Below are 27,392 nucleotides of genomic sequence, written 5' to 3'. Positions count from 1 at the left end.
TCAGACACAAGCTGAACAAGCTGAACAAGAGCCATGCATGTCATTTACAATTTACGTCGCGCCGTTTTCTAAATTGCATCGTTTTCCTGCACTATGAATGGACTCGGGAATCTATTTGTCGCGCGTCTCGCCGAGATGGATCGGCCGCCGTTTAACTTGGACACTTGAGAACATCCCTGGTCGAGCTGATGTTTCTCGTCTCTCCAGTCATTGATGTCTTACCTTTAGGAGGCCATTGGATGTGCGAGCGTCTCGAGAAGTAAGTTTATTTGCTCCCAGCTTGACAGCTTGGCGCTTGTCTGTATGTCTCAGTTTGCATATGGATTCGCTCGGATCTTCCCCCTTTCTTTCTGTACATTCTTTTCTTTCTTGTTCTTGCATCCACTGCCTTCCTCTCAGCCAAGCTTCTCGCTCTCTCCTTGTCACTCTTAATTTCGTCCGTCTTTTTTTACTTTTCAAAATTTCATCCCTTTTTGGCTAACCTTTCAAAATATGCAAGGGGTATTTTTTCCCTCCTTTTCCGTCGTCCTCCCGCCGCTTTCCATGCAGGTCAAGCCCTGTCAGGCACAGAAAAAAAAGGTTGATCCGGGTCCCATGGGTTGCTCTCAGCCCGACGGCACGAAACGGGTGGTTTGCGGTGTGGATGCATGGACATGTGTTTGCAGGATTTTTTTTTTCTCTCCCCTGCACGCGGACCTGGATGATTGGGTATGGTTTTGGGTCGCTGTTTGGTGTGCTGTTCAATACTGCAGTGGTGCCGTGGCCGGCGTTTGGTGGCCGAGAAAGCCAGCGGGTGGCGGAGAGTGGGTATTTACAGTGGATACAGATACTGGAGGGTGGCGCCCCGGTAGACGGGAATGGGCGTGATGGGGTCGTATCGGCAGACGCCAGCAGAAGAGACTAAGGCATGGGACCTGGGCTTTACGGAACTGGACTGGTCGTCTTGACTGGCAGACTGGGACGCAACTGGTCCTCGGGCTGTTGTGTGCGGCCTAACAGCTTGGCTAGACCTAGAACTTGCCAGGGGTAAGATACAGGGGCGGGGCGAAGAAAGATACCTAACGGACAATATCCAGGTCTGTTGAGTCACGAGAAAGAAAAAAACAGGAAAGAAATGAAAAGTCAGCAACCAAAGAAAACGCACAACATGATGCCACGACTTTTTCTTGAGAGAGGGGGGAGGGCGCCTTCTTGGTCGTATTGCCCTTTTTGTGCTCCTTTCTGCTCTTTTTTGTCTCCATTTTGTTTCGTTTACATTCAGTCTTGTCGTATTGTTTTAGCCCCCCCCCCCCTTTTTTTTTTCTTTTTCTTTTTTTCTTCTTCTGTAGTTTCTTTCTTCCCCGCGTTGGTTCTCTTGCCCTTGCATTTTAACGTCTTACTTTGTGAGCTTTGGAGCTTCGCAGCTTCGCAGCTGCACAGTTTCGCAACTTGAAGCTATGCAGACGGACAAATACGACCTGCAAACGGCCTTGTGACCGCCAACGAACCAGTCGCCCATCTCCTTTCCGCCAAGCGGTTCGCTTTCGGGGGCGACTTTGGCTTTTTTCGCTTTTCGATCGTAGAGAGTGGAAACGAGGTAGAGCAAAAAAGACAAAGAAGCAGTAAAAAAACCCTGGCTCTCCGCTGGCATCAAGCCCCTGTCCTTGAGGTGGCAAGCTCTGGTTGGTTGGGTTCGGAGGACAGGATGATGGGAAGAAAAGACGAGGCAAGCAAACCAAATCTGACATGAACAGCTGCACGGCCAAAAGGTGAGTCCCATCCCATCTTTGGTTTTCCAATGCCTCATGTCTCTCCGGCCCGCCCTGTCTCTCATCCGTACCCTGCTCCCTCGTCTGCTCCTGTCGACGTTTCTTTCTTTTTCTTTCTGGAGCTGTGTCTCTCTGTTTTGTATCCCTTTGGGAGATCCTCTACTTTCTAATTTACCGCGACGGATGGCGCAACTAGTGCGAGACAAGAAGATAATCTAGAAGAAAGAGAAGATGCATCGACAAGACCAGATGAAAAAGGACGCAACGTAAATATGTTTTCAAGAGCACATGGTACAGAGGTACTTCCAGACTGCACAGCTCATCACACGCTCACAAGTCACTCTCTATCGTTCGTCGCTCCCGCCTCGGATGTGGCCTTTGTCGACTCCTCGTCCATTGTCCCTTGCTTTCGTCCGTTCGGGTTCACACCCACCCACTCGTCGCGTGCCAGCGTGGTTGTGTGTTCGTTGTACTCCGTATTAGTGCCGCTTTTGGTTGAGCGCTGCCGTCAAGCCGTCCGATTTTGCCTTTCCGGGTCCCACGAAGGCGACCCCACGAGGAGACGACGTTTCTTGTGAGTGCGAGTGTGTGCGTTGGTGTGTGTGGGTGTCGTGGTCGATCTGTGCAAAAGACGCATTTGCCAACTGCTGCGACCGTCACGTTTTGACCGTCTTGCCGCGGCGGTTTTGCGTGTCGTTGTTTTGCGCGATGCGATTGGTGTGAATGCTGTTTGTCGTGGCTGTCTTTATTTCTTATTTCTTCCGTTTCTTTCCTTTTTCTTTTCCGCTTTTGCTTTTGCTTTTGCTTTTGCTCCCCCAATGTTGAACCCCTTCCTACTTTGCCTCTCCCTTGTCTTTATGTTTCCCTTACTGTCCCTTTACTTGGTTGTTCTCCCATACACTTATCCTCCCATACACTTATCCTTCCGCTCCTCACCAACATATACCCTTTGCTTGTCCTACGCTTTTCCTGTAAGCAGGCCAGACGGTATCTTACATCCTACACCAATGATCACACTCTACAATCTGGACGTACATTGTCACAAGAGCACAAGACATACTACTTCGTACGCAATACACGTACAGAACAGCGTACACCAATTATAAGCTACAAAAACATTGCCGAACATTGACGGGAATCTTCTAGCACAAAGCAAAAGATCCAGGAAGACAACCACGCTTACTCGCACAACACCCGAGGTCACACAAATGGTGCTGCACCGGTTCAATAGCGTCGGCGGTGGCAGCCACGCCCAAAAGCCCAGACTGACGCCCAGAAAGTCGGCGTCCTCCTTGACCTCCCCCTCCTCGACATCGGTCATGTCTGCACCAGGGTCGACGCCCGCGTCAACCGTGTCGCCATTGCGGTCGTCACACCTCGTGGCCCTGCGGTACGAGGAGACTGTGCAGGCCAAGCCGCCTATCATGGTCACCCAGAGAAGAGGCGGCAGCGGCAGTGCAACCAGCAGCTCGCTGTATCTGGCGCGCTCGCGGTCCACGCTGTCTACACGGTCCCTGGCCACGACGGCCACGACGGCCACGACGGCCACGGCCACCGCCGCGGCTGCGTCGTCGCCGTCCGTGCCGCCCCAGGCGCCGTCACTCTTGTCCTCGTCTGCCTCGTCTGCCTCGACGCCGTCCCCGTCGCCGTCGCCGTCTCCGTCCAAGTCCACGGCGCCACGGCACCCATTGGTCATTCTGCGCCCGCCGGGCCTGATCGTGCCGCCCTCGGAGCAGCACCCGGCCCTCCGCACGCCGACGTTCCATCCCATTGTCGAAGAGGGCGGCGACGCCAGCGAGGAGATGGCCGAGACAAACGCGGCCACGCCCACCCCCTACACCGTCAACAGCACGCTGCGGTCGCGAACGGCCGGCCCCGACAAGGGCCCAGACCTGTGCAAGCGTGACTCCATCCTGGCATCGTCAGCGGCTTCGACGGTCTCGACGTGGCCCGAAGATGCGCAGGACATGGAGGACGAGGCAGACGAGAGCGTGGACGCCAGCAGTGCCAACAGTGCCACCCATGACACCAACGACACAAATGATGCCAGTGGCGCCAGAGAAGAGGCTCGCGACGCTCACAAAGGCCACGCCCAGCACGCCGAAGACGAAGACGAAGACGACAACAGCTATTCGAGCTGCCTATGCCGCAGCGCCAGCCGTCGTAGCAAGGTCGCGTCCGTCGTGTCGGCCGCGTGCCCTGCGCCTGTCCGCGAGGCGCCCCTGCCACCCACGGAAGCGACGCACGCCCCAACACACGACGACATTGCGACCGGTGATGCTGCTGGTGCTGCAGCGTCTCGTGTGGCCGGTGTCGAGCCAACCACGACCGCACACTCGGCCCGACCGTCTGTGGATGTGCACCCAGGCACCGCAGCTGCAGCTCCAGCCGAACGCCAGTCGACAACAGCGTCTGTCACGCGCGACAAGAGCTGGCGATTGCCCAGGAGCCCGTTCAGCTTCCGTGGCGGCCCGTTTCAGCGCAGCGGCAGGAAGAAGACCAAGCACAGCGCGAGCGAAGACGCCACGCCCGCCGTCCAGTACGAGGATGGCCTCATCCCCGTCGTGGACCCAGACACGACAGCCCACGAGAGTCTGGCCGAGAAGCAGTGTGAGGATGCGCGTGGCACAGCGGACGCGCCTGCAAGCTCGAATCATATTTTGCCCGCCTTCACCGCCCAATCCCCCTTGCCTCCAGTGGGGCCAGCCCAGTGTTCAGCTGTGCCTTCTACCGCGTTTCCAGCGCTCCAGCACCCACAACAGCATGCCAGGCTCACTAAGCCCAATCCGGCCTCGCGGCCTGTGCTAGCTTGGCAGCCCCAGCAGCCCCAGCAGCCCCAGCAGCCCCAGCAGGGCTCCTCCATCGCGCCTGCCTCCTTTCCCCTCGACACGACCGCCCCATCGTCCCTGCCGCTTCCGTCCATTTCGTCGTTTGCCTCGTTTCCCACGCCGTCCCTTCCGTACATTAGTGCCATTCAGTCTCCGTTTGCATCAAACCAAAACAACATCGACAGCACAACGCCATTGTCACCGCCGCCTCCTCTGCCAACAGCCACCGCCCCGCCGCGCTTCCTCCTCCGCGTCTTGTCCATGTCTGATTCGCGCCAAAAGCGTCAGCACCAGCAGCACCAGCAGCACCAGCAGGACCAGGACCGTGACCAGGACGGCGACGCCAACGGCGCCATCCCCAAAAGAGACAAGGACGCAAAGGACAAAACGGCCCCAAAAGCAAAAGGCACAAAGAAGGAGAGCAGGGCCACTGCCACTGGTCCCAACGACCAACCGCCGCGTCCAACCGCCTCGTCGATGCCCCTCATCAACACCGCCATCCCCGACGAGCACCTGCTGGAGGATGACGTTCTGCTGACCCTGACCTTTTCGAAACGCGGAAGCCTCATGTTTGGCGGCAAACGCGCTTTTGCATCGTCTGCCTCGTCTGCCTCGTTTGCCTCGTTTGCCTCGTTTGCCTCGTTTGCCTCGTCGGCTCCTCCTCCATCCGCGCCGTCGCCCCTCGCGCTGCCGCCCATGAACTTGCCGCCGCTGGCCCCCGCTGTCGAGCGCGAGTCTCTGCAAGTGCGCTCGCTCTACGCGTCGGGCCCGGGCGCGGACGTGGGCGCGGCTGCTGCCGATGCTGCCGATGCTGCCGATGCTGCCGATGCTGCCAAGGCTCCAGAGCTCGAGGGTGATCGTGGCAAGACTGCTGCTGCTGCTACTGCTGCTGTGTATGGACCTACCACTCCCTTGTCGCTGATGCCAGCCACCACAATGCCACTCCCACTCGTCGAGACGGGCGTCTGCTGACTGCCGTATTCCACCGCGCCGGTGCTCCCACCGGACATGCCGTGAGAGATTCACTATGCAGTTCCAATGTACCAAACGAGCAAGAACTCGAACGTGAAGAGACAGCATCACCGGACAAGCCTTCACAAGGGCCAGAAGAGCAACAGTCTCCAGACCCTCGACAACCGCAAGGGCGGCCAGTCGACTGGCCACAGGATACCCAAGAGCCGCCGCAAGACGTTCCACGACTTCCAACACCCCCACAACCGCCACTACCTCTCCAAGACACGACACCACCGCCCGACGTGTCGTCCCTGTCCGTTGCGCCTGAGCCCTCACCGGTGCCTGCACCGGCACCTCCACCGGCGCCAACAGACCACCTGCGCCCCGATGCCGCTGCACGCGCATCCGCATCCAACAATGACACCCGCACGTCCATTGTCTCGGCCACGTCGGCCACCACCGCCTCTACAGGCATTGCATTGACAGAGGGAACAGAATCGCCACTCTCGCTTGTGCCCACAGCAACCCCCCACCCGTCAGAACCGTCGTCGCCATACGACGCCAATGGCTCTACCAACAGCACGTCGATTACCTCACCTACCTCGCCCGCCTCTCCTGTCCGGAACGCATACGAGCTGGCTGGGGGGCTTGAGGACTGGGAGGACGTGGACGTTGCCGATGTCGACCGGTTCGGCTTTATCCACGTGCGCCCGCCGCCGCAAACCACGGCGGCCACTGCCAGTGGCGACGGTGACGGCGACGGTGACGGTGATGCTGACGAGGAGACCGTCCGTGGAAACAAAGAAAACGGGAACGTACAAAGAGGTGGCAGCCTTGCCAGCGGCATTGGTCGTCACTTCAGCCTCCGCCACAGATCAACCGCGCCGCGCCGCAGCAACCACCGCACGCTCACGTCCAACAATGGAAACGGCTTTGGCGCCCGTTCCGTCCACACCAGCCGTTCCACCTCCACGACAGCCACCGCCGCTGCCGCCGCCCGCTCCTCCATCCGCGCTGCCGCCAACCAGCTGCCCCACAACAAAGACCGCCGCTGGATCGATGAAGCCGGTGGGATGCTCACGCTCGAGCCTGGCCTTGCCGATATCGCCGAAGACGAGGACGCCGAGCGCCTCGCCGACGTGCTCAAGAGGAAAGAGTGGGAGCGCGCCGAGAAGTGGCGCCGCATGGCCAAGGCCGTCGTCCGCAACGATGGCGGTCGTGGTGGCGCTGGCGCCGTGGGCACGGGCGCTGGCATGGAGTTCGTGTTTGACCTGCACCACCCCAAACTCGTCGAGCGGACCTGGAAAGGCATCCCCGACCGGTGGCGCGCGACCGCGTGGTACTCGTTCCTCGCTTCCAGTGCCGAGCGCCGGCGCGCCCAGCGGGTGCCTCCGCTTCCGTCTGCAACCCCTGCGGGCGATGCTTCGGAAGAAGGAGAAGGAGAAGGAGCGACAGCTTCTCCCATCACGGTCGCATCCGCTGTCCCCGATGGCGGCGAGACCGACACCCAGATCATCGCCGCCTTCCACCGCCTGCAGGACACGGCCTCACCCGACGATGTCCAGATCGACCTCGACGTGCCGCGCACCGTCAACGGCCATGTCATGTTCCGCAAGCGCTACCGTGGCGGCCAGCGCTTGTTGTTCCGCGTCCTGCACGCCCTGTCACTCTACTTCCACGCCACCGGCTACGTCCAGGGCATGGCCTCGCTCGCCGCCACGCTCCTGTGCTACTACGACGAGGAGCGCTGCTTTGTCATGCTCGTGCGCCTCTTCCACCTGCGTGGGCTGGAGCGCTTGTACGAGCCTGGGTTCGGTGGGCTCATGGAGGCCCTAGGCGAATACGAGCAGCAGTGGCTCGCCCGCAGCAACCGCCGCGTCGCGCAAAAGCTGTCCTCGCTCAATATTGACGCCACCACATACGCCACCCGATGGTACCTGACGCTGTTCAATCTGTCCGTGCCATTCCCCGCCCAGCTGCGCATCTGGGACATCTTCATGCTGCTCGGCGATGCCGACAATGAATCGCTGGATGGTGGCAGTGGACGCATGTCGCTGTCCCGCCCCGGCTCGCGCGCCAGTACGCGACCAGGCACAGCCGCCACGACACGGCCCGGCACGGCCACTGCCACGGTTACGGCCACGGCCACGGCCGACGCAGCCGCACGCCCCGTCCATCTGACGGCCACGGCCATGATCACCGCCAACGCACCCGCCCCCACCGCCAGCAAGGCCAACCTGGCGATCCTGCATGCCACGAGCACGGCACTCATTGACGGCCTCCAAGACGTGCTCTCGGACGCCGACTTTGAGAACGCCATGAAGGCGGTGACCTCGTGGGTGCCAATCAAGGACGTGGACCTACTGATGAAGGTCGTCCACGCGGAGTGGAAGCGTTACCAGAAGAGGAAAGCAAGGCGGTAGCCTTGCGGAGAGAGAAAAGAGAGAGAGAGAGAGAGAGAGAGAGAACCAAAAATGCGTACAATGTAGACCGGTGCAAATTGATGGGACCAACGATCATTTGATTTTCATTTGTTTTACATTCACCTTTTCCACTTCTAGCCTTTGGCTACGTCGACAAACAGGATGACTGTGACGCCATTTCATTTGTCCTTTTCATTTTCTTTATTTTCCATTTCTCTTTTGTTTACTTTTCTTTTGTTCACTTGACTAATTTCTTTCTTCTTCTCACCATTTTTATTCTATTCTCCCTTTTTTCAAAAATATCACCAAGATACCCCGGGTTACATTGTTTATCTCTTCATACTTCATATACTTAGCAGCACGATATTTTTTCCCCGAGTCTTGTCTTTCTTCTCTCTACTAGTATTTTATTTTACCATTTCTATCATATTTCCATGGCTCATAGAATGTCATGACCTATTTTCTGTACAAAACGTTTTCATCGCACCGTGCCCTCTCTCAGGCCGTGAATCACTGCAGCCTCTTCTGAGAAGAGCAGCCCCCAGTCACGCTCGTTCCGTTTGTTTGACAATAGCCCCATGTGCCTCTGCGTCTCGTATATGCATGAGAGACTTTCAAATTAAAAACCCGATGCCCAAAACAGACTCTCCCCTCATTCTTGAGAGGGTTGCCACTCCGTACGTCGCTTGTGTATGTTTTGGCTTTTCGAATTTTCTACATCTGACCTGCTGTGCCGCATGCTGTATGCTGCACGTCTCCATGGCCGTAGGCTGTGTGTTGAGTTTCTCATTGTCAAGACAGCGCGGCATCTGTGCGTGTTTGTGCGTTCGCGTTCGCGTTCGCGTGTGCATTCGTGCATTCGTACATTCGTGCATTCGTGCATTCGTGCATTCGTGCGCTTGTGCGCGCTGCAACCAAGCGTGTGCACACTGACAACTCTCTCATGCTCATACAAAGGACGGGCCTGTGCCGTTGCAGTTGCGCTCCGGTCTGCCTCGTGCCGCCTTCTGTCCGCTTGTCGGCTTTTTCGACTCTGCCCCCACAAGAGGTCAACGGCGGCTTCCTGCAAATCATTGTGCATGGATCGCCAGCGCCCAAGGTCCATGCCCTTTGCTCGTTTTGGTAGTAAAACGTCAACACGGTGGTGTCAGCCGTGCTCGGCCGTCGCCGTCGCGATGCTTTTCGTGGCTATGGACTGAATGCCGAAACAGGAATCAACAGAAGAAATAGGCGTTCATGCGCATCTGCTGTGCCGCATGCCGTTGCAAGGAAGAAGTTCTTGGGCTCGACTGCCACAGCACTCCTCCCGTACGCGTCTGCCCCAACATGGTCTCCCGGCATGCAACCCTTCTTGATCGAGAAACCCATGCAGCCCCAACAGAAACAAAACATAGAGTAGCCAAGGCGACCCAAAAGAGAGGCCCAAATTGCATGCAGGACATTGCGTGCAGATGGAAGAAGGCAATCCAAAAGCGGGAGGCGAGGCAACCAGTCTCCTTTTCAGTACTGTGCCGTCTGATTTCCGTCTCTTTTTGTGAATTTCATCCTCTCCAATCTCCCTCCGTACCTCCTCCTTCTTCTCATGGTCTTCCCATCCGCGTCGAACCTCTCCCGCATGCTCCTGTTTCCGTTCCTTTGCGCATGTCCAGACGTCCTGTCTCTACAATTAACTTGAGTCAGTTGCTCGGCTGAGGCAGCGTTTGGTTCATTCCTCCCGCCCGCCCGCCTCTTATGTTTACCCTCTCCAATTTGCATTATACTATTTTCTGGCTACTTCCGAGCCACCCTTCTCCTCTTTCATGAGGTGTGTAATCAATCAAAAGAGTGTCTCGCAAGACATGAACCAACAGGTCGACGATATTTCATGGATGGCGTATACCAATACGGACTCTCCGCCCAATATGAATGCACGCCATCAGCATGACCAAAACGATCGAAAGAGGGCCAAAGAAAAGGTCTACCGAAGCCACCCTTTGCAGTCTTTTGACGTAGAGTCATTTAAAATGTCCGATCGTGGCGGATGAGCACAGCTTGTCTTATGTACTCAGTCTATACTGTGCCCCTGTAAGACAGCCCAGCACAATATCCACCATATTTATATACAAGCAGTGTGCAAGGAAATATATCGCATTGGTCAAGTCTACCACAACGAAACGATGACCAGAAAAGGGAAGCCCCCCATGGAGATTGGCATGCCATGACCACCAACCGCCAGGCCACGTACCATCGGTAGCCTGCCCGTTTCCCTCGAAAGATTATTTGCCCTCGAGCCGCGGCCTCTATGGGTGGCACGAATTCACTTTTCGGTCACTTGTCTGTCTGCCTCGGTCGGTTATGGCACTGTCGTTCCCGGTGTCTGCCTCGTAAAGTCTCGAGAAAATTGACATCTCTGTGTTTCGCCTTTATCAAGAAATTGGTATGGATCTTGGGACTTCATGCCCAAGACTCTTGCTTGTCACTCTCCCACTCTTTTACAGTTTTACTTTTACCTTGGTCTCGACCCCTTGGGTTTCTCAGTTCCCTCGGTCGTCCTATGCTGGACCGACTTGCACAGCTTTTTGCATAACAAGGTCCGAGACATGCCGGAACCAAAGACACGGTAGGGTGGACAGACGAAACGTCTTCGATCCCGCGCACAAGCAAAAGGAACGAAAGTATTCGCAAAACAACGGCTGGTAGGATGTGCAGAGTCGGTCGTGGAAATCACAATCTCACTTAGGACCAATGGTATCAGTCTGCCGGGCAAGACACGTCTGGCCTTTAGAGACACAATGGCGTCAATGAAATTACCAGTACGGGGGGAAAGTGCGCTTTGGGGTGTGGACACTGACGAGTGACTGTTTGTACGATGTAAAACGCAACAAGCTGGTGGCAATACCCTACGCAAAGCTTGCCTCTGTTTACTTTGCATTAATACAGCCTCGAGGCACACTCCAATTACCACCAATATCTATGGTAAGATGGCGGCGTTCTTACTTGCACCGTTATACATAAAGTGTAGACGCATCTTAATTGCCGGACCAGATGATGAGGAGTCCGGACTTTCTTCTTTCGGCCGGGTCTGGCGGCCGGCCCGGGCCACTAGTTCGGGTAAACAGAACGCCAAAACAAGCAAGAGCCATACCATGACTCTAAGGTACTTTAATGGATTCACTGTAGAGCCTGTATCGACGCAGACCAGAACCGGAACAATATTATATTCGGCAGTCCAACGGAATAGACAATTGGTGAGTATCGCTGTTCATCAATTTATTTGGTTGGTGAGGTTTGTTTTCTCAGCAATTTCTACATCAGGAAGGCACACTGGGAGCTTCTACCGATATTTTAGTACTGAATGTCACTCCAGAGGACCTGTTATACGTGGAAGAAATCTGTTCAGATAGGTCACTTTCTACATGCCTTACTTCTGGGTATGGTAATCTATCTCAGACATATCTGGGTAGATGCTACCTTCAATAGGAAAACAGCTTGAGCAGCTCAAGCAGCTACCCGTCCACGGGAGAGAAATACCGTCTCATGACCATTTTCATCGTATTGAGCTTTGCTTTCAGCTCTTGCTGAATTTTCGCGGTCCCGCCGGGGCACGGAAAGCGACTAACCGTACTGCGTAGTTTGAGGTCGTGGCTTTCGGATGTCAGAAAAGTTGGATCTTGAGGTGTACGACGTATCACTTGCATCGTTCCCAGCGTCTAGTGCTTTGTGCTTTCGCCATGCATGTCATAGTTGGGCCAGGATCACCTAAGAACTGTCGATTTTCATCTGTCACCATCATGTGTGCAACCTCCCAACCAGGCTGGTGCAAGTTCATTTCCATTTCATCCTTGTCTTGGCTTTAATAAGTCCCCGTGCTTTCTTTCCTTTCGTTTTCGTAGACACTTTCCTTCCACAAACAGCTGCATGATGCGCGGTCGAACTGAACGTACCTTGAAGGAGCATCAGCTGAACTTTTCCGTTGTAACACAGTAACAACCCTGGGCCTGCCCCATACTTGTCACATCCCCATGTCTCTGGACATCTCCATCCTTTGAATTTCAAGCCTTTGCATAGAAATCGTCTAGAGCATTCAGCCTGGCTTGTTCTTTTGTGTTAATGTTGTGAACGGCGCCAGCCTCCGTATTCGCTTGCAGCGTACCATTGCATGAGACTACTCCGTTTGAAAACAAGCGCCACAACTGCGTGCTGGGCGAGAACGAAGAAAAAGAAGAAAAAGAAGAAAAGAAAGCAAAGTCACAACCAAGCGAACGGGAAGGGAGCAAATTTTATTCCCTCGATGCATGTCAAGTTCCATCTCGTTCCATTCGATTCTTTCGATTCTTCAAGCCACAGCAATCGAACACATGTATGCCGTATGGAGTCACATGTAAGGGTCCTTTCACCTGGTCGGGTCCGCCAACAGAAAGACGACAGAGAAATTAGTAAAGGCCGCCGGCGTCGTCCAATCAACGACTCTGTGGAGAACCGAGACAGTAAAAAAAGGAAAGAAAACACAGGGGATGAAAGAAGCGGTAAACAAAAACGGTGTAAAGTCGTGGAAGTGAAACTCGGCGCCAACAAGGCAAACCCTCCATGACTGTGGGTGAAGGTTCTTAAGTGGCATGTAGTGAGCGTATTCCGTTCGATCTGTTCGATCCATTTTTATTTCATCACACCGCACACTGCTCTGTACTTGTCCTGTTTGGGGATGCTGCCGGACCCTCAGACTCCACCGGCCACAAGTCCCCGACAAGCCCATCGAGAGAGGGTCACTGTAACTCTCTGGGACAAAGAAAACGTCCGTGGCTCGAGGCTGATCGACAGGCAACGCGACACCGCGTGCCCGCCGGTGGGTTGTCCTTGTTGGGGTCTTGTTTTATCACTGCCTTTCTCACTTGCATGGCTTTGTGGATCTTACGTGGTCGTTTTTTCTGATATGGACATCTGACGAGTACGTGCACCGTAGACTTCGTGAAAGTGATGCTGTCCCTGCCAAGAGCTCAGATTGGTTACATGTCCCCCGACCTTCAGGAACTTGTTTCGTGTCTATTTTCAAAGAACCGCTCCTGATACATTTTGCCAGAAAAGGACGAGCGTCGGGACACTTCCAGTTACGGCGAGATTTTTGTGATTGTCGCGTAAAAGACAAGAAAGAAGACCTTCTTTCAAAACCCCAACTGTTCATGAATAGAGGCCAGAGACGACGTCGAAACCAATTACGATGTACTTCGTATGGACCACAATATCGTCAGCAGGGTAGTATTCTGGTCGTTTTGTTTTGTTGTCACCTTTTCAGCTGTGCTCTCCGGACAAGGGTTGTGGTCATCCCGATGTTACGTTTGGCCCAAGACAGGCACATCCTGAAACACTTGAAAGTCTCTCTCTCGATCTCTCTCTTTGTGTCGTATTATGCGCCGTATGCAATAATACGTGTTTAATTTTGGCTACCGGGAAGGGTTCACGGTAAATATTCCGTTCCTGGCAATCCTACCCTCCGAGCAGCCCCTCGGCCTCCTTAAATGAGGGCAAGGATGTCACCTGAATAAACACTTTGGATGGGTGACCATCATGCTTGTATCAAGTCTGTTTCTATTCCATGAGAGACATGAGCGCAACAAGGCGAAAGAACTAAACGCTAAAAAAATAAAAATAAAAATAAAGAGAGAGAGGAGACGAAGAAGAGAGCCAGCTCCGGGTCCTGCTTTCTTTTCTTGGCGGCAGGCCAAGGTGAGTTGGCGCCTCGTAGGGTTGCAGGGAAGGATGGCAATGGGGTTCAGATGCACGAAAGGAGAAAAGGTGTATGCGCACCCTCGAGTGCGACACATGTAGACACAAGTTGGCACGCGATTCTGGACGTCTGACATCTTTCAGAATCCAAAATAATAGGTGAGATATTAAGCTCGGCGACCGGTCGTGTCATGAACTGCGAACGGGACCGAAGGCGCATGAGACAAGTGGTCTTGTATGAAAATCGCTAGTATCTACGCAAGAAATTCAAAGAACAAACAAACCATTATGCTACGGACAGAAACACCACAGAGGAGAATGAAGGGGCAATGTGTTTTTGCCCTGTATCAGCTTCTGCAGTTGTCATGCACTTTGCCGCAAACTACTCGGGGCACGAACGAGGCGAGAGCGAGCTTTTGCGGCTTATTGCATAGAAAGGCAGAGTGTTTGCTTCAAGCAATGCCTGGACCGTCCGTCCACACCACACACTCTTTTGGCAACCTGGTCGCCTCAACCAAACCTTTGACAACAACGGCTCGCCTTGGCGCACGACATCACCCCAATCTTACGACGTACTCGTTCACTCTCTGCACCTGAGATGTGTCCCGATGTGCGTGGAGCTTGGCTCCGTAGGATGTGTTCAGTAGTAGACAAATCATGACAAGGAAAAACTGCATACAACGTAACTATCCTTTTTTTTCGAGCTCGTCGTTCTCAACAGCATATGCGGCTCTACACACCGTGCGTTATAAGATCCAGCTTGGTTTTGTATTTTTTATTGGATCGCCAGCGTGCAGCCTGCTTGTTTGATTGTCTACGCAGAAATTGCGCGACGGCTGCAGAGTCGGTGAGAGCCTCACGGGTGGTGAAACTAGCAGGTTTGGAGAAGGTAAGACATCCCGCATTCTCTACGAGGTGGGAAGGAAAAAGAAAAAGAGAAGCCGAAACCATAATTCGAGCGGCTTCTCAATGCAGCCGCGAGCTTCTTGCCCTACGAATCGTGCTGCTGCTGCTGCTGTGATACAATGCGCCCTGCAGAGACATCTTGTGGTTCTCGAGGTCTGAGGTGACTGACGGAAACCCCACAGTGGAAATAATACAGGGCAAGAGTGAGCTAAACAAAAGGGAATCGAAATAGAGTTTTACAGTATTTTAAAATAACTTACGAGGTTTCCACGTTTTCGTGTCTAGCTTCTTCTTTTATGTACATCCGTAAAATAGTCACAGTAACAGTCAGTCTCATACGCTGCACGTTGTCCGTTTCGTATCGTAGATTGCAGATCACAAGTTGGAGGCGTGCAGTTTGGACTTTGCAACCTCCTGTTTTCTTTTCCTGTTTTCTTTTCCTGTTTTCTTTTCCTGTTTCCCGTTTTAGACACAAAGCCTTCAAACCTGCTGAGAACTTTGTTCTCGCCCTGTCCTTCCCGCATTTGTCCTGTCCCCTGTCCAGTGCGTTGCCGATGCAGATTTCGGTGCTTTGCCCCAGTCGGCGCACGGGCCATCTTTTATGTGTGTTATTTTTGTTCTTATTTTATTTTTATTTTTTTTGTTCATAATTCTCACTACTCCATCTAGGCTATTAATACGACTGTAACACTCTGACAAGGAATGGTCGCCGCGAACCGCAGACATCCCAAAATAACAACGACCGCACGGTCGACGTTGCTTTCGTACATCATGCAGGGCCTTTTGGCTTGGAGGCCAGTCGAAATAAAAGTAGAAAGAAAAGTAGAAAGAAATCAACGGCATAAAACCTGTGGTCAAAATGTGCATAATAGTTTGTGCGGCCATCATGTGCGTCGTCTGCGGGGCGCCTGACATGCGCATTTCAAGCTTCCCCATCTTCCCCATCTTGAACATTGAAAGACACACGGACCACCTCGTCCATGTCCTTTGATGTCTCAACCGCCCACGGTTGTCGTACCACTGTCAAGCCTCCAGCCATTTGTTTTTATTTTATTTATTTTTTTCGTCAACCCCCGCATAAGCCAGCTTTGAACCCCCATTTTTGTGTCTAAATCCGTCCATCGCTCACATCGGTCTTGCCACCCGTTTGTGCGCGGCAAACAGTCAGTACCAAGGTTCGCCGAGCGGACCCTTCCACTTACTGTGTCGTCTTATGAGCTTATGAGCGTTCTCTTGGGAGTGGAGGGTGGTATGAGCCGTCTTTTCTTGCCGACCCCTCGGACTTACCCTTCATTTTTGGGGGGGTTGACGCAAAGGTTGAGAAACGAGACAGCCGGTCAACAGCCGGTCGGCGAAGCCCTGCCAGCCCTCTCTCGTTCATGTCCCGCATTCGGCCTTACTGATTTATTTTTAACCTTGCGCTGCCGTGTTTTTCCACACCGTGAATGTGAATGTGACTCTGGGTTCAGCTAATCGCTGACGCGCCGGCGCTTGCAGCCCGCCCCGGCGGCAATAAAAAAAGAGCAATTATGGGTAGGGTTGAGAAAACACGGGAACTGTTGTACAAAATAAACGGATGCTACCGACCGGCGTCTAAGGACGTGTAGATGTGATGTTGTAAGGGCCGTGTTAGAGTAGCGGCATTTTGTAGAGGGGTGGGACAACCAAAGCCGTTTGTGTTTTTATCTTTTTAGATCTGCGGAGTACTTGTTTTTGCTCACTGGCTTCTTTCTTTGGAAACCAAAAAATGTTGCGTCTGATTGGAAATAGAAAAAAGAAAAGAAAATTAGAGCTATTAATAAAATAAAAACAATTTGTACTTTGCCGTGCTGTGTTCTTATTTTATTTTACTACTGTATTTCACCATTTTTCCTTTACAAAACCACCCCTCTAAAGTAAGCAACATGCGTCGTCATCTATTCCTCTTTTGGTTTGCATCGCCTTGTGAGTTCATGGAGCTGTGCAGCACGTACCGCAACACTCGGCCACGAATATACAAAATATGTAGGCACAGTACACTTGAAAATAATCACAAAATGTGCTGAGAACCATGCGCCGGGATGTCTCACGGTTCCATCCCCTTCCTTGTCTCCTCTCCCCTTCCGCCACGCACCCAATTCTCGCCGTTTCATCACCGCACCTCACCAAAACCTGGCCAGTTATATGCGGCCCTCACGTGGTGATTGACTCGTCATTGTGTGTCGTTGTGATCGATCCTCCAACGGCCAAGACAGTTGTGGAGCCTGTTTTCTTTCTTTTTGTTCCTTTTGTTCCTTTTGTTCCTTTTGTTCCTTTCTACATTCTTTTTCTCACCCTTTAATCTCTGTCCCCGCCTGCTAAATGCACACCGCCGGTCTGGCCATGCCGGCCGGGATAAAAATGGCGTCAAAGCAAGACATACTGCGTCCTGTTTTCTGCACGGGTTGTTTGGGAGGCAATCGACATACCATCTTGCGTCTCCGGCGGGATGCGTGATGCGTGATGTAACGTGCGTTGTTCGTGTACATATGCACCTAAAATAGGGGCAGAAAAGGGCGATACGCGTCTCGGATATATGTAGAGGAGAAGTGACTAAATACAGAACTGCCTGCCTTTGCGTCGTCCACTTTTTTGGTTGTCCAGATGGCCAGGGCATGCAGCTGGGCCCGTTTTTCTCTGTGCGGGCATGTCCAGTCGTCGTGCAGTTGTGCAGTTGCAGTGCATATTCAGTGGGCTGTCATGCATATGTTTTGTTATTTGTTGTCGTCGTTGTTGTATCTGAGGTCTTTCTTTTTTATTTTTTATTTTTTTATTTTTATTTTTTTATAACTCAGTCTCTTCTAATCCGAATTCCAACACTCCAGCCCTGCTTCCTTGCTCATTTTGTCTCTTCGCCCATCTCATGCCTCCTGCCCGTCCTTGATCATTTCCTCGACTCCTTTCTCCATCTGGGAGAAGCTTGTCCTTGTAGCTCGTTGCCTCTTTCGGCGACTCCAAACGAGCGCTGGCGTTCTTCGTGTCCTTTTGGGCGACAGTCGGTTCCACGGCCCATTGGTCTTTTCTCCTTTCAGCCATTCCTGGCAGGCTATCGGACCCGCCTGCCAACCGATCTCTCAGGTCCTTCTCACCTTGGATGGCTGATACGTGGTGGATGGGGAATGAAGACCAATAGCGCGTTCCAGACGGAACGCCTCCATTGATCCACAGGCCGTTAACCTTTCCAAGCCCTGCTAGTCCTCATCGCTCTTCAGTTCTCGATGTTTTAATATGGAGTACTTGCTCGTCATCCCCATCCAACAGGCTCCAATGCGAAGCTAAAAGCGCTGCTTGCCATGCCCATGAGCCCATGTGCTCGTCCAGGTGTGCTCGTGCCAACGATGGTCGCTTTTGGCCTGTTTTGGTGTTTTGGTGTTTTGGTGTTTTAGATGTTCTCATTGGGAATCCGACAGGGTTCAGGGTCGATCAGGGGAATTTTGAACGGAGAACGACATGGGGTCCTGGACACAGAGCGTTTGAGAAACAGATGTGGATATTGTGGATATTTGGATATTGGCAGGCCTTTTGAGCCGATTTCCACACACTCGTTCAGTCGCACCGCGAGATCCTATGTCTGTTATTTATTCATTCTTTGAAAAACGACATGCGTCGTTTTGCATCACACCTGGATGGCCACGTCTTCCACGCACACCCCTCCAGAGCCATGGTCGGCTGATGCTGGTTTCACCCATCCTGTCCTGATCGGACTGCTGTAACCCTGGGGACGCATCGGGCAAAAGTCAGTGGCAGAACCAGGACTTGGCCCTGGCTTGTGCCGACTTGTGTATCTGGCCCGGGTGTGGAATGTACCTCTGTTCCGCCATGTCCAGCGTCGCCTTGCTCGTGTACTGGTCAAGTTTCGACCCGTATTGTTCCATCACGGATAGCAGCACAGAGTAGTCCGTACGCCCATGTTAATACGTCGTCTGCTGCGCGCGGAAACACTGCAAATACCCTTGCAAATGTCCCGATCCGATCTTTCCATCTTTCCCTGCTCAACCGCGTTGTCCCCTCTTTTGGGCCTCGATTTGGGCCTCCAGGTCGCCATTTGGCCGCCCTTTCTCTCTCTCTCTCTCTTTCTCAATCAGCGGCATGAGCACAACGAATTAAAATAACCGAAAATAACCAACCAGTGGGCTCAAGCACAGGAAAATAAAGATACGACATGGCGAGATGGCGCACCCAAAAGGCTCTTCTTTTGTGGCCTCCCGCCGTTTCCGCAACTCTTCGCTTCGTGGTTCGCACACCCTCCGCGCAACGATAGTCCGGGGAACCGTCCGATGACAAAGGCGACGGCAACAGTGGTCGTCAAACCCAAAGTCAGTATAACCAAACAGCGGAACGACGTGGTTGTCTTTGTCTCGTTCTCTCACAGGGAGGTACTTGGCAGGGTCACTAGCCGTGCTGGATTCCGTCTCACGACTTCCACGCCGAAAACGGCTAATTCCCATGGTCTGCGCACTGAAATTGCAAGGACTTTGGCAGGCGAGAAATGAAGTAAGAATAAATAAAGACGTGGGCATCGGTGGAGGGATTTGGTTTTGGTTGTTTCGTTTTGGTTTTTTCTCCTACTTTTGATTTGTCCATTCTCTCGTACGCTGATCATCGTCCTTTTGCTTGTATTTTCATTCTTTTTATTCTCTTTCGCCGCCTGTCCCGATTTCGAGGATTCGTATTACACTCTTGTTCTCCTGTCTCATCCCGGAATGCAGTTATCGGGTGAGACAAACAAGTCGTGAAAGAGAGGGTGCGGGTGTACGTCGTATTTCGTAGATATGCCGTCGTTTGCCATGCATTTGCTCTAAAAAGCTGTGTATATGTAATACATCTGTGTATCCGAAATATACCGCCTTTGTACGACGTAATCACTGTGCAATTACTCCGTGAAGCACAGGTAGAGGCGGTGGACATACTCCTGCAAAGGCACGCCCGAATTCTCAAGTCGTTCTTCGTAGCCCTTACTTACTACAAAGTATGTGCGATGTAGAAAGCGGTGGTCCACCTCTCGCAGCTAGCGCAGTTGGACCTGCAGCCTCAGCCAGCAGTGGAGCCGTGGAGCCGTGGCAAGTGCAAGGCAAGGGTCCCGCACCTGCCCCTTCATCTCTCTTCCTCGCCGGGCTGTCGTCCCAAAACACGCGCTCTGTGGTTTCGTCTTTCCTAAACGGGCATTGGTTAGTGTAGGGGCGTTCTTTCCATCGTCTCTCATCGCCAACTCGTTTGTACATACGTCCTAGTAGGTTCTCGGCTTTGATCGCGCCTGCCTCTGCCTCTGCTTCTTTGTCTTGCCCCAATATATTGATTGCTAAGTAGACATAATGGAAGCGACGAACTGCAGCCCCGATGGCTCTTTCCGTATGATATGCCCAATGCCCCTTCCGTTCGCCACGGTAGCTCTTTCTGCAGTGGCTTGGACGCAGTTCAACACTCGGGATGCTGTTTGGCGTGCTGACGGAGACCAATGCAGATTCCCAATCCGCCGTCTGTGGCTTCCGCAACCGCCGCCTCGCCACACCCACGCCACGCCTGCTCTTTCCAGACGCGTGACAAAATGGCACTCTCTCGAACAGGCAAGAGCAGATCACAAAACCAGCACGAGCACTAACCACACTAACCAGATAAAACGACATCTCCACACGAACATGCTACGCTGGCTTGCTCCTTCCTGCACTCATGCCCGGCCTTCCTCTGTTTCCTTCCTCGGGAAGTAACCACGACCCGTGCAGTGCCCTGCCATTTTTCCATTTCGTGCTTCGTGATGCTTGCGTAGACTACTCTGTAAACCCGTCTTTAGCTTTGCCCAACCTGTCAGGGACGTACACATCCTGGGGCCTCGCACGCCTCTCACGCCATGCCGGACGCCATACTCAGGCGCCTTGAGAGGTATTTCCCGGCATCGCATTACGTCTTTGTAGCTTGTACTCGCCGTCACGACCATCACCCCGCTTGAGCCAAGCCCGAGCCTGGGATCCCCTGCGAAAATCACGGTGCATATTGGATCCCATGCTCTTTGTGGATCTTACGAGCACGGAAGGCAAAGCAAGAACTTGGCCAAATGTGCTGCAGGCACGAGACGAGACATGGCGGGCAGCAACACGGGGCCTTGCGGCGCCCGCCCAGTACACGTACAGATGCCAAACCCCCACCCCCCAAGCGACGCACAAAGCCGTGACGAGAACGCCGGGACGTGCAGTTTCTCTGCGGAGCGTGAGACGCAGTCTTCCGAATGTGAAGTCGTTGTGTACGATCCAATGCTGGTCCTGGCCGACACGATAGGCGTCGTGGCCCATTTTGCTGTGGTGCTCATCCACATAGCAGAACACTTGCGTCATCTCTTTTTATTCTTTGTCTTTTTTGTATCCGTTTTTGTTGTTGTCGTCTTCTTCTCAGGCACTGGCCGTGTCTTTTCCCCTGTTGTCGTCTGTCCTGTTGTTTCTGCTTCCCTTTCCGCATCCGCGTACTTACACGCCCCCCTCCTGTCCTGCTCACCCCCTCCCGCCTCGGACCCCGTCCATCACTTCTCCTGTCCCTTGCCAGGTACGTCGTTTAAGCTGAGGGACCTGCTCTCGCATCCATGTCAGCCGCTGTCCTTCCGATCTCAAGTCTCCAAACTCGACGCAACCGACACATCCAGCTCAAGTGCCTCCGCTAGGCCGCCTGGGCCTAGGGCTGCCGAGCACACATTTTTGTTTTCTCTCCCCATGGACCCCAAAACATAAAACAGATAATAAACTGGCCAGGCCCGCCCACACCCCCTTGTTTTCCATCCCCTTGTCCCTCATCGTCCCCACAACACCAGCTCGAAACCAGCCTTGTGTCTCCCGGTCGCGTGGGAAAACTTTGGCGTGGCTGCCAGCTGCGGCGATCGTTCAAAATAGGGAGCGGGCCACAGAAAAGAAACAGACCAAAGAACCATGCAAAGAAACCCAAAACGGGATTAACAAGAAAACAAGAGGGGCAGGTGACGAGCCAGGGCTTTTAATAGATGGTGAGAAAAAAGGGAAAAAATAAAATAAAATAAAATACCAACTGCAAATAACCAGAAACTAAATACAGAATAGAAAACCAACGACAAAATCAAGGACGACGCCATACAATGGCCGAAAGAGGTAGTGGCCTGCTCCGTATGTCGTACACGAACACGAGATCCCTCTCCATTCTTCGGCCCCTGGTCCGTGTATGTAGTCTTCCTTGCAGCTGCAACCTTTTGCCTCGTCCTGTCGGGAACAGTTGACTCAAGTTTCTCTCATACATTTCTTCCTTTGCGTACCTTGCCTGCCTGTCGCGCTCATTTTCTCTCTCTCTCTCTCTCTCTCTCTCTCTCTCTCTCTCTCTCTCTCTCCTCACGCCCATCAAGAAATCAGCACAACCCAACCTACCGGCGGCAGCCTTGTATTGCTGTGCAGTCAAACGTCTTTTGTCCGTGCCCCCTCCCTCTTTGCTCTCGTGCGTTCCTTTCTGTTATTGCTTTCTCTTCACTCTTTAATTTCTTTTTCTCGTTCTTGCCTCTCCATAGTCCCTCGTCGATTCACACGCCCCTCCACCCGAATCACTCCCCCCCCCCAACAGCCCTGCTCAAACGACAGGTCAACAGTAGATACAGTAGATCGCCAACTCTGCTCCGTGCCTCTCTGGCATCAACGGTCGAACCTGCACGTTTCTTGGTCCCGGCCGCCAGGTCATGGACTAGGTCGAAAGGCAAGCATCGGCCGAGCCGGATAAGCCAACCCAGCTGGATCGGATCGCCACGCAGCACACCGGCCCTGGTCCCCTGCCGTTCATGAGCTTGCAGGAGATACGGTGGTACCTGGCCATCACCAGCGCTGTTTTGGCCTGGATCTCCATTGGCCTCTGTTTTCTTCTGCCTTTTGCCCACTGTCTCTCCTCCGTTCTTGTGGCCTTCTTTCTTTTGGTTGTCTTCGGCACACCCCCTCTTCTCGTCGACAAGAACTGATTGCTTGTTGTGGTTTGCTGGCACGTGTTGTGCCTTCTCAGCACAAGAAACGTTAATTTTTCCCGCGACGAGTTGCAAACAAGCTTCAGATTGGAAGGAGTAGCCGCCACTCCAGTTATCCTTGACGCACCAATCGCCCAACTAGGCAAGGAAAGGTAAAAGCAGGCCGTGGCACGCTCTTTCCTCGTTTTCCTGACTTGCATGCTTCCCGCACACGCACTTGCCTCTCTCCCACTCGCACCTCCCATACACAACCTGCACCACCACTCCATACTCCCTTCGCTCCTTCTACTTTGGCCGGTGGCCACAAGGACAGGGTAGTAGCAGAAGGGCAAAAAACGTTGACGCACCAAGATCCAAGGGGAAAGAAGCTGCCTGAGACAACAGAAAAGCCCCAAAAAAGGAAAAAGAATAAAAAAGGAAACAGCGAAAAGCAGAAAAGGAGAAAAGGAAAGAACAATCAAGAGGAGGTATAAGCCTGGAAGCCTCGCAACAAAAAAGGGAAGGAGGGCCAGAACGAAAAAAATCCACCATCTCTCCCTCTCGCTTTCGTTCTTCTCTTTTCCTCTTTTCCTCTTTTCCTCTTCTCGTCCGTTTCTTCGACTTTCTGCGTCTTCGTTTTTCTCCCACACCCACGTTGCCTTTTCCTCATTCTTGTCTCCGTGTTGACACGTTCGTTTACCTTCCTCCACTCGCCCACTCGTCTGACTGCCAAATTCAGCTAACGCCCGCCCGACAATTTCAGTCGTTTCACCATTGGCAACAACACCTTGCCGTTCTCACTCGCCCACGCTCGCTTTCTTCGTCTTTTCTCGTCTCTCCTTTATGCTTTTTGGTCTTGGTCTCACTATTCCCGTCCATTTTGGTCTTGTTAGCCACTGTCACCGCCGCCACCACCACCACCATCATCACCATCACGACCACCCACAACAAGACACAGAACGACAAACCGTCGCCTTGGATCGCGTCTAGGACAGTTCACCCTTTATGCTGTCTCTCTCGATGTCCACATGAGCTTTCCGCCTGGAAACAGCGTCTTCTCTCCTCCGTATTTCGTCCAACATCTCCCGACAGTATCGAGTCGGTCCGTCCTGAGTTGGCCGCCACCTCCACCTCCAGCTTGTTTATTGCAAGGTAATAAGATCCCCCTTCCCGCTGGAGCACTTGCCTTGTATTTTCTCTCTTTCTTGCCGTTTCTCCTTACTTTTTCCTTTTCATATGCCACTTGGGGACCCAGCCTAGCTCGTGCTTCTTTTTGTTCCTCTGACTCTCTTCCTCTTGTAGTGCTGCTCCCTGTCTTGCGTTGTGCTCTCTCGTTTTTCTGAACCTTTTCTTGCCCGCTTGGGCTACAACTCACTCTTCCACCTTTTGTCGTCTTCTTCTCCTGGACCTGCCACTGGCTGTTGTGCGGCCCCTTGCACTCGCCTCTCTTTTTTCCAGAGAACCTTTTATCGCCGTTAAGCCAACCATTTTGCGCCTGGAGTACTTATTCCAGCGTCTTGTCGTCTTGATTCGTCGATCGCATCTGCACTCTTTCCAGACCGCCTCCACCACGCCGTTAGCTCATGTATCCTTTTCGTCCTGTCTTCCCTGACTCCCCTCCCTCTTGTTTTCGTTGCCTGTCCACCACATCGATGTCTGTTGATTGTTTCTTCTTCCCCTCCAACTCACCTGCTGTTCGCCCACTCGGATGCTTTTTCGTAATTTTGTCGGCGTCAAACACTCAGTCTCACTCTTGCCACCCCTTCATGATTGCATCCTATCCGCATCCCACTGTCTCGTTGCCGTCTTCAACACAAGGATGCTTACAATAAAACAGCCTTCGCACAACGGCTACCGGCCTGTCAATGATCTTCCAACTCCGCCAAACACCTCCCAGCCCTCACCGCCCCTTTTTTCCTGGGACGGGGACAAGCAAAATAGCACCTTTGCCATCTCATCGCGTCATCGGAGTCCGACAACGTCCAGCCAGCCAATGTCAGCGCCTCAGCGTGGCTTGCCTCCAACGGCAGCCATGACGCTGGCTCAACAGGCACCACCACCGGGTCCGCCACAAGCATCTCCACAACCACATCATCAACCACACCCACAACAGCAGCAGCAACAGCAGCAGCAACAGCAACAGCAACAACCACCACCACTTCATCCTCAGTCAGTCGCCACGCCGCAGCTCCCGCCACCACCGCCATGGCAACAACACGGTGGAGACGACACGATGCGTGCATGGCTACTGGCCAAAGCAGAGGAAGAAAAACGCCGCGCCGAAGAAGAACGAACGCATCAGGAAACACTCCGTCTCGAACAACGACGAACGGAACATGACATTCTCCGGACTTCGCTTTCCGGCGGCATTCCACCACCGATGGTGCCGGTTGTCTTTGCGGGCATGGCCGGAGGCAACCTGCCGCAGGCTGCTCTTGAATGGGCTCACCAGATCATGTTTCCGCATGGTCCGCCTCCTTTGCCACCACCACCCCCGCCGCCACCGCCGCATCATATGCAACAACAACAGCAACAACATTCACAACAGCAGCAGCAGCAGCAGCAGCAGCAGCAGCAGCAAGAGCAGCAACAACAACCGCCGCATCCACAGCTCCTATTGACCGGTCCAGGTGCAGGAGGTCACCATCCGCTGGATCCCCAGCGTCCAGAGTCTCTGTCGCAACAGCAACAGCTTCCATCGCAACAGTCACAACCGCCACCGCCTCCACCGCCGCCACAACAGCAGCAGCCACAGCATCACCCACCGCCGTTTGGACAGGGACCGTATGGGCCTGGGGCCAGGGATGGAGGTGGGCCTGGTAGTAGCGGAGGAGTCCAAGGGCCTGGCTCATCTCAAGGAGGGGCTTTCGTACCGCCAAATCCACCATCACCAACTCGCCAGCGCGGATTTACCCTACCAACATCCAGTGGACGGCCCGAACGAGGGGTACCAGCAGCCGCAGCCAGCGGCGTATCTTCAAACCTGCCCACGTTGAACACGAATGTGTCACACGGGACCTTTGGACAGCAACAGATTGATCTGCAAGCCTCGCCGCCGATTCTTTTCTACCACTGGCAACCTCCCGGCGTTGGCGGAGGAGGTGGTAGTGGCGGTGGAGGAGGAAGTGGCGGAGGATCCGGGGGTGGCGGAGGAGGAAGCGGAGGCGGCACGAGCCAGCCTGCGGCATCAGGTATGTTCCTCCCATGGACTTTGCCGACGTTTCAAATTTGGCTCATGATATTGTTTGTATTAATTCTTTTGAAGTCAGCGAGTCGCCCAAGAAGCGAAAAGCTACCGGGCCACAGCCGGCTCCGCCGCCGCCAAGCTCACATCAGCGTTTTCGGTCACCACCATTCTCGCAAAGTTCCGGCTCGTTAGCAAACCCGCCACCCGGTCGACGACGAGGACACGCACGACAACGCAGTGACATGTCGTCCTACCGAGGAGCAGGCCGTGGCGGGTACGGAAGCGGCGGAGGCGGCGGGGGCGGCGGTCACCCTCGAGGCATGTCGCCATCGCCATATTCTTCAGCGCCGCCCTCTGCGACCGGTTCCTTGCGAGACGGGGAGGAAGGAGGCGGACCGAATCGATCACAGCAACAGCAGCAACCGTCGCAGCCTCGAAGCGGAGGACATACCGTGTCGTCCTTGTTGTCAGAAGACGTGCCGTCATCGAGCGGACCGTACAGCCAAGACCATCGCGATGCGCCAGATCGAAGCGCGCGCGGAGGCAGCGAGCGCCGCCGTTCACCCCACCGCCAAAGCGACGACAAACGGCGAGGCAGTGCGACGGGTGGCCACGGAGAAAGTGGTGATTGATCAAGAACGACGGCCACGGTTGGCCATCTTGTCCCAAAGCGCGATGCGTTAGAGGGCTAGAGTCGGTCTTTTATTGTTCTCTGGATTCGAGACACAACAGCGGATGGACGACCTGCTTCGCGGTACAGTCGGTGTGTCTTCGAGAGCCACTTGGTAGCACCACGCCCCATGCCTTCAAATACACCGCGTTTTATGCGACATGGACGAGAAACAAACGTCGGCTTCTGAAACTCTGCATGGTTGTCTCTCAATGGCCTGAGCAAGTCGTTTTTAGCATCTTTTTACTCTTTTACTTTCCCACCATGGGACGCCACGCCATTTTATTCCTCTACCTCCTCCATTACTTTGGTACGCTTTAATGGCCAAACACGCGACCAGCGGTCGGCCTATATCGCGATCGACAAAAAAAGGGGGGCCCGCCATTCACGAACCACGGCGTAGGATTGCCCGAGAACGGCTATGCCGCTTTCACTCACTTTCAATCTTACGAAGAACAGCCTCGCCCAAAAACCGACATCCAATTTCTCTCTCAGGTCCGGAATGGTCGACAGCTTTATATTTGTCCTAGTTTGCAACCTCGCAACGGTGCTTATTTTCTTTCCCAGCTTTCCTACTTTGTCTGTACTATTTACACGATTGGAAATTTTGTCTTGTACGGAGTATATGTATTTGTATATCATCAACGAAGGGAGCCTGTGCCGTGCTTTGACGGAAACGATGCTCACTTGTTTCTTTTTGTTTGTTACACTTTATTTTGTACTTTTTCTTTATTACTGGATATCGCATTGGTGGTCTTGGGCATGGAGAGGAAGATCACTTGGGTGGGATATATGAAAACAAAAAGCAAATAGGCTCGGCCGCGGAATTCTGGAAATCACATCGGGGCTATTTATATTCTGCACATCTCTTTCTTATATATGTGAGGTTTTGATTGGCGTCGACTCATTTGAATTTCAGGTATCGGTTATCTCATTTTTTTGGCAATCGTCGCAAATACAGAGTTCGTTACGTCGATGCAGACACAAAAAAGAGTTGTGGTGTTTACAATAGCATCATTTTCTATTCA

The 27,392-nt window shown here is 53.4% G+C and overlaps 3 protein-coding genes across 3 annotated transcripts; all 3 read left to right on the top strand.

Annotated features, from left to right (window-relative positions):
• Positions 1 to 2,956: 2,956 nt before the first annotated feature.
• SPBR_03905 (uncharacterized protein) lies at positions 2,957 to 5,548 on the top strand (the record flags this gene model as incomplete). The annotated part of the gene is made up of 1 exon (XM_040762193.1): positions 2,957 to 5,548. One exon carries the CDS (start codon positions 2,957 to 2,959, stop codon positions 5,546 to 5,548), a length of 2,592 nt encoding a protein of 863 aa, XP_040623249.1.
• A 66-nt stretch (positions 5,549 to 5,614) lies between these two features.
• SPBR_03912 (uncharacterized protein) lies at positions 5,615 to 7,953 on the top strand (the record flags this gene model as incomplete). The annotated part of the gene is made up of 2 exons (XM_040762200.1): positions 5,615 to 5,837; positions 5,903 to 7,953. The coding sequence occupies 2 exons, from the start codon at positions 5,615 to 5,617 to the stop codon at positions 7,951 to 7,953; spliced, it is 2,274 nt and encodes a 757-aa protein (XP_040623248.1).
• A 16,586-nt stretch (positions 7,954 to 24,539) lies between these two features.
• On the top strand, positions 24,540 to 26,378 carry SPBR_03932 (uncharacterized protein; the record flags this gene model as incomplete). Its single annotated transcript, XM_040762220.1, has 4 exons — positions 24,540 to 25,317; positions 25,436 to 25,478; positions 25,542 to 25,698; positions 25,887 to 26,378. The coding sequence occupies 4 exons, from the start codon at positions 24,540 to 24,542 to the stop codon at positions 26,376 to 26,378; spliced, it is 1,470 nt and encodes a 489-aa protein (XP_040623247.1).
• Between the last annotated feature and the right edge of the window lie 1,014 nt (positions 26,379 to 27,392).

The sequence above is a fragment of the Sporothrix brasiliensis genome, assembly GCF_000820605.1.
Source record: "Sporothrix brasiliensis 5110 chromosome Unknown Cont12, whole genome shotgun sequence".
NCBI classification, from domain to species: Eukaryota; Fungi; Ascomycota; class Sordariomycetes; order Ophiostomatales; family Ophiostomataceae; genus Sporothrix; species Sporothrix brasiliensis.
The sequence above is the reverse complement of the archived record's forward strand: the minus strand, read 5'-3'. Positions and strand labels throughout refer to the sequence as shown.